General features: G+C 35.4%; 1 protein-coding gene across 2 annotated transcripts in view; it reads left to right on the top strand.

The window, feature by feature from the left end:
- The first annotated feature begins 2015 nt into the window (after positions 1-2015).
- aux (cyclin-G-associated kinase) overlaps positions 2016-7069 on the top strand; it is a 35605-nt gene continuing 30551 nt past the window's right edge. The window contains exons 1-5 of one of the 2 annotated variants that reach the window (XM_069498578.1): positions 2016-2320; positions 4172-4576; positions 4678-4775; positions 5004-5229; positions 6246-6401. In XM_069498578.1, the coding sequence (XP_069354679.1) occupies positions 2188-2320; positions 4172-4576; positions 4678-4775; positions 5004-5229; positions 6246-6401 (1018 nt within the window). In that variant the 5' untranslated portion in view covers positions 2016-2187. The remainder of the gene's footprint in view (positions 2321-4171; positions 4577-4677; positions 4776-5003; positions 5230-6245; positions 6402-7069) is intronic. The other variant, XM_034969080.2, reaches the window with a different exon arrangement.

The following is a 7069-nucleotide window of genomic DNA, read 5'->3' as shown; positions in this document are numbered from 1 at the left end:
ATTGACGATGTTAGTAAATTCCTGTTTTGGATTAAGGTTATCTTTTAATTTTAATCCTATATCGAATTTAATTTGCGGGACAGCAATAAGGCTTTTGTAGTTATGCTGGTATAGAGGAAGAGTAATACTTCGATGGGTGGGAGCTCCCAAACTTTCATATTTTCTAAGACTTTTTACAAGACATGGAGAGTCTTTATGGGTCCAGTAATTGCAGGTATCAACCTGATATGCAAGTTGTCGTACTTTTGAAAATAACGGATGGGAACTTAGCTGTAATGTACGAAAAAAGTATTTATCACAGAGGAATTGTCTTCTCATATATAGGGGCGGATCACAACATTCCACCTGAAGACAATTTGTCGGAGCCGATTTCATCGCACCTGTAACTAACCTCAAAGCCTTCGACTGGATCATATCCAGCTTTTTAGCTGCAGTTGTATTACCAGGGTGTAATAAGAATGTTCCATAGTCTAAAACACTTCTTATTAAAGCATTATATAACAATCTCATTGTAAAAGGGTGTGCACCCCACCATACTCCTGTAAGGCACCTTAGAATATTCAAATTTCGCTCACACCTTAATGAAACATATTCAAAATGAGGAACTCCAGTAAGTTTAGAATCTAATATTACGCCTAAAAATTTTGTCTTATCTTTAACTGCTAGCAGAATACCATTGTAATTAATATGAAGAGATGGGAGATTTCGCTTTCGAGAAAATACTACAACAGAGCTTTTAGATGGTGACAAATCTAGTCCATTATTATATAACCAACACTTTAAAGCATTTAACGCTAAAGTTAACAATTCACTAATATTATCCAAAGATGGCCCAGCAACATATAAAAGCAAATCATCTGCATATTGAAGCACATTTGCATATCTGCTAACAGAAATGTCCAAATCGTAAGTATAAATGTTATATAATATAGGGCTCAAAACAGAGCCTTGTGGCAAACCCTTCCACACAGTTCTATATATAATTTCATTTTCAGACGAATCTAACGAATACTTTATATATCTTTCGTACAACATATTTACAATAAAATTAATTAATAAATTAGGAATATTCAGGGCTAGCAATTTATTTTTTAAAATCGAGATATTTACATTATCATAGGCGGCATTTATGTCTAGGAAGGCAGCAACCAAAGACTCATTTTTAGAAAAACTTAGTCTTATGTCTGTGGTAAGAACGCTCAAGCTGTCAAGGGTACATTTACCTTTCCTAAAACCAAACTGGTTTCTTGATAATAATGTATTATGTTCTAAAAACCATTCCAGCCTGATTTTAATGAGGTGTTCAGCAGTTTTAGCTAATACCGACGATAATGCTATTGGCCTATACGATGTTGGATCTGAACTCGATTTATTCGGCTTCTGTAATAAGATCAAAGTTTGGGACCTCCAGGATTCGGGGACGATACCCGCCATCATAACGTTGTTGATCAAAGAAAGGTAGTACCTGAGGATATTGTCGTCAAGATTCGATAAGAAGGAATAAGGAATCCCGTCTTCCCCTGGTGCTGAATCCTTAGTCGATGACAGTACGCCTTTCAATTCGTTAAGTGTAAATGGCGAATTCAAATCTACATTATTATAATTATCATTAGATACTATTAGGGGCGTTAAGGCCATGGGACATTCAGGTACATAAGGAGGACCCAAACGATCCATGATTTGCTCTGCTAGAGCTGGAGATATTTTATTCTGTTGTGAATCTTTAAAAGCAGATCTAAACCTTCTTATATTTTGCCAAACAATTGAAGGTGAAACATTAGGATTCAAGGATTTACAAAACCTGTGCTGAACTTGTAACTTGTGAGCTTGTAGACTTGTAATGTTTGATAAACAGCACAGAGAACATTACGATATATAAACAGGGCACAGAACTAGAACTTTTTAACTCGCTTTGCAGCTCTCGGTTCTAGTCTTTTTGAATCTGGCCCTTGCCAGTTTTTTACAGAATACTTTTTTACTAGTTGCATAATGGCAACATGGGCAACATAATTTTATCTTTTATCTGCCAAACGTCAAAAGGAAATTTTGCAATTTCTTTATAAGTTATTTCGTTTTCGTCGGGATTTTCTTTTTTATTTAGGTGATGTATCCAAGAAGAAGCTGTTAACAATATGTATTTTGTAAATCCTGTGATTTAAAAATAAGTTAAGAAAATCAGTGGTCAACATGAGTGTTTTTAAGTCTGCAATGGGGTACTTCAGCTCTGGAGGTGCCAACGGTGGCAGCGATAATGATTTTGTTGGACAATTTGTTGAAATAGGGAACATGAAATTGAGAGTGAAAAAAGTCATCGCAGAAGGTAAGCAGTATTCCAATATAAGTAAATATTTGGTTATATTCTAATTTGGTGATTGGGTCACTGTACTCTACTGATTGGGGGCGTCGAAATTCATTGTCTTAGGTTTAAGGTTTCCTGCTTCGTGGAAACCTTTGAAATAAAAACTCAATTAACATTCTACATATTACTAGCTGATGCCCGCGATTTCTTCCGCGTGGATTTAGGTTTAAAAAAAACCTGTGGTAACTACTTGATTTTCCGAGATAAAAGTAGCCTATGTCACTCTCCCAGGCCTTTAAGTTATCCATGCAAAAAATCACGCTAATCCGTTGCTCCATTGCGGCGTGATTGGAGGACAAACTAATAAACCAACAAACAGACACACTTTCACATTTAAAATGTGCGTAGTGATTTATTCTGAAATTTAATTATTTTGCATAATTCGTCATCTTGCTTATACTTAAGTAAATATTTTACATTTTTAGGATTCATAATTAGTTATATTTTCTGAAAATGTTCTACACCCACAATCTATTTATCAATTGAGAAGATATTATGAAAAAACTGATTACAGCTGAGCTCAATCAATCAATCAGCCTGTTTGCGTCCACTGCTGGACATAGGCCTTCCCAAGAGCACGCCATCACACACGATCCTCCGCCTTCCTCATCCACTCACTTCCGGCTATCTTCTTAAGGTCGTCAGTCCAGCGGGTTGGAGGTCGTCCGACACTGAGCAATTACCATAAAATGTCATGTTGCATCTTAAAAGTAATATCTAGGATATTTAATCAAAATATTTCTTTTGCGATGCTAAATGTTATTTTACATTGCCAATGAATGTCTAAACACATTGTAAGTTATTATCGGAATATGCCCAACAAATTTGGCACCCATTTGTAGTCCTTACTCCCTGAGTGAGTTTTTGCAATGCAGCACACAACACACTTCGGCCTGCTTAAAGTGTCTGCATTCTGCTGCATTGCATGAACACTCTTATGAATAATGGGATCTAGGAAATGACTTAGTCATATATTCTGATTTCCAATGATAATGTTCATGCACATGGGTTTATTTAGGTAATACTTTGTTTTTGTAGCCCTTGCAAAAACAAGTGTTACTAGTTTTTCATACAGCAAGATGACCAAGTTATGAGCCACACCAAAAAGTCCTTTATTGTTTATTTGTCTGAAGTATCCTTAGAATAGTCCTGCCAAATCCTGCATATCAATAAGAATAAAAAAGAAAGTATTCAACATATTAAGTTTATCAGGTTCCTAAAACATCATCTTCTTAAAACCTCTTATGAAAAAGCCTGTTCACATTTATACTTATATCTTAGACTGCATAATCACTTGCCAGCAGGTCTGATTGCAGCCAAGCGCAAGTTTATAAATTAAAAAAAAAATACCTTGTACTTCTTTATTTGTAAAAACATAGCTGATATTTGTTTTCAACTTAACATAGCGAGGAGACCAATAGATATCTACTTCTGAAGCTAGATATATTAATACCCTAACATTTTGCATGCATCTAGATCAAGGGTAGGTAACCTGCGGCTTTTTCGATGTACAGTTCTCCAGTTTCATACAAATTAATTATTTTACTATTAAACCCCTAGAAATCATGCAATCTATCCTTAAATGAGATCTTGGCACTACCTTGCATACTTCTTCTATTGAGTAAAAAAAATTATGCAATTGGACAACAGGCAGACACATTTTTCCATACCAGTATTGATAAAGTATTATTATTTCATATCTTAATTATTGAATCAAATCTAATTAAAACTATTTATTAGATTATTTTTATTATTAATTTAAACATAATTAGATTAACTATAAAAACACTTCTCAATTATCTGTTATTACAGGTGGCTTTGCATTTGTGTTTGTTGCTCAAGATGTATCCTCAGGAGCAGAATATGCCTTGAAAAGGCTAATGGCTGCTGATGAACAAGCTAATAAAAATATTATACAAGAAATTAGCATATTAAAGAAGCTATCTGGGCATCCTAACATAATTAAATATATAGCTGCTTCATTTATTGATAAAACAAAAACAAGCCATGGAATGGGGGAGTATTTACTATTGACAGATCTGTGTAGTGGAGGAAGCCTAATGGAGGCACTGCAAAATAGAGGGCAAGCATTCCCACTTCCTACAATCCTAAGGGTATTCTACCAGACATGTAAAGCAGTACAACATATGCATGCGCAAGTGCCTCCTATTGCACATCGTGATCTCAAATTAGAAAATTTCTTAATATCGAATGAAGGTAAGTCAGTGCCTTAAGCCTTTATCTCTGCAGGATTGTTTGACACAGAGCATCAGAGTGTTGTGTGTGATATAATTTTTATTTTTTAATGTAAATTTCAGGTACAATTAAGTTGTGTGATTTTGGATCTGCCACAACAGATGTGTTTGCTCCTAATCCTTCTTGGAGTGCAAATCAAAGGAATATGTTGGAGGAAAATGTAAGAATAAATTAATTTATTAGATAATTACGTTTAGTACTATATATATTCTGTGTTTTTAGATGTATTTTTAATATTACTAATTGTTTGTTTTCACTGAAATTGTGTCGTGAACTTTAACTTAGACTTCATTATAACAATTAGTAAGTAGTAGTTATTCAAAATATGGTTTAAATGATTAAATCAAAACAGTGAATATTGATTTTGTGTAACAACAAATTTTTTCAGTTGGCTCAATTCACAACACCAATGTACCGTGCCCCAGAGATGCTAGATACTTGGGATAATCGTAAAATAGACCATGCAGTTGATATTTGGGCATTAGGATGTATATTGTACACACTGTGCTATATGCAACATCCGTTTGAAGACTCTGCTAAGTTGGCAATTCTGAATGGAAATTACAACTTGAACCCTAATGATCAACGCTACAAATGTTTCCATGAAATTATAAGTGAGTTTTCGTCAGTCAATATTTGAAAGAATCTTTTATTATTTAATGTATAACTTACTTTAAAGTAAAACAAAGTGGGCTAAATTTTAATAAGTGTTACTTTTTGGCTTTTAATGGTCTTACCACAAAAACCTAAACAAAGTTTAAACTAACATTAACCACATGCGTTTGTATGGGTTAACGAGTTTAACGTTTGTTTAGCAGCCTAAGCTGGAGCGCGCTTGCCTGGTTACTCCTCTTTTGAAGATACCAGTAAGTATAGGTGATAGCCATATTCTTGAAGTGCATATTAGAAACTAGGAAGCAAATCACTTTGTACGAGTCTGGAGAGTTTCGACTTTGTGGAGATGCAGATACCTACGACGCCTTGAGGTCCGATAGTAAAAAAGCGAGAGGAAACTGGGAAGAATAGTTCCTACTTTCCGAAATATATTATGCTCATGGAATACCAACTTGGAATTGATCAGGCTTCGTTATCGATGACTCTTCTAGCCCGGCAATTCACCTGAAAATGATACTATCAAAAATTCCTAATATTTTTATTAAGAAGGAGAAGCTGACCAACTGATGTACAGGTCAAAACACTGAGTCTCTCTCTCTCTCTCTCTCTCTCTCTCTCTCCTTTTCCTCATTGCTGAGGGTTGTGGCCCCTTAGGTAGAAGAAGTATTCTTGGGATGACAATGCGGTGGGTTACTAGATCGTTAGAGAAAGACATTTTAGCTATTAGGTTTATGCAGCTATTTTCAGATGTTAGTCATAATAAGCAGGACCAACAGCTTAACATGCTCTCAGAGGCACGCAGAAAACTAAAAGGTCAGGACCTCCAGAGTAGGACCTCATCCAGTTTCCGACTTGGGTCAACGTTGGTCAACAATTGTAATTGAATATGCGTTTTCATAACTAGGTCACACGTCAACTGGGTCTGCCAATTTGAAATATTAATTGCATGTAAACTTTGTCTGTAACAAACGCCTGAGAGCGTGAGCTAGTGGGTAATGCGAGGACATGTCCACAGGTGGCTGCCTGACGGTGAACCCAGAAGTGCGGCTGGCGATCAGTGGCGTGCTGGAGCGGCTGGCGGCGATAGCGGAGTCCAACAACATCAATCTCAAGCAACCACTCAAATTTGAGCGTAAAAAAGTTGAACAATCTGTGGCCACTAGCTCGCCAGGTAATAAGAAGTCAAGTAAATATTACACTACCATATCTTAACGCGCCGCGGCCCGTCGGTTCTTGTGATAAACGAAGCGCCTTAAGTGTCCAAAATGATTTGCAGAACTTCACACCCGACCGGTCCATTGTTTTGTTCTGTTGCATTTACAACTCGAGCTAAAAATGGTCAAGCATTTTTTGACTTTTTACACTCAAATTTTTTTTATATTTCTCATGAGATTTGTTTTGGGTTGAGTTTCATACCTGATTGTACAGTGTCTTTGCATTTAAATATTGATTACCGCCAAAACGAACATCGCCAAAGGTAAGAAATGTATTGGATAAATTGTTGGCCATTTGAGAAGGTAGTATAGCATTTATTTGACTTTTACCATTTTTTTACTTTCTACTTACATTAATGCGAATTATGATTTCTGTAAAGGAAAATAGCTACTAACTCTTTGCGTTGCCTTACATAAACAAGCAAACTGCAAAGATTTTCTGATGAGAATTCAGTTTGAATCAAAGGAATATCTCTTCTTTCAATTTTATTTAAATTACTTTAATTAAATTAAAAAAAAACTTTTATGACCAAAAAAGACAGTACACATTTAAAAAGTGTGTACATTTTTTACTTATTAGGTACCTATAAGTTATGATATGCTAGTTACATAATATTAATTGCAC

The sequence above is a fragment of the Maniola hyperantus genome, chromosome 5, assembly GCF_902806685.2.
Source record: "Maniola hyperantus chromosome 5, iAphHyp1.2, whole genome shotgun sequence".
Taxonomy (NCBI): domain Eukaryota; kingdom Metazoa; phylum Arthropoda; class Insecta; order Lepidoptera; family Nymphalidae; genus Maniola; species Maniola hyperantus.
Note: the sequence above shows the minus strand (reverse complement) of the source record. Positions and strands in the feature narration are given on the sequence as shown.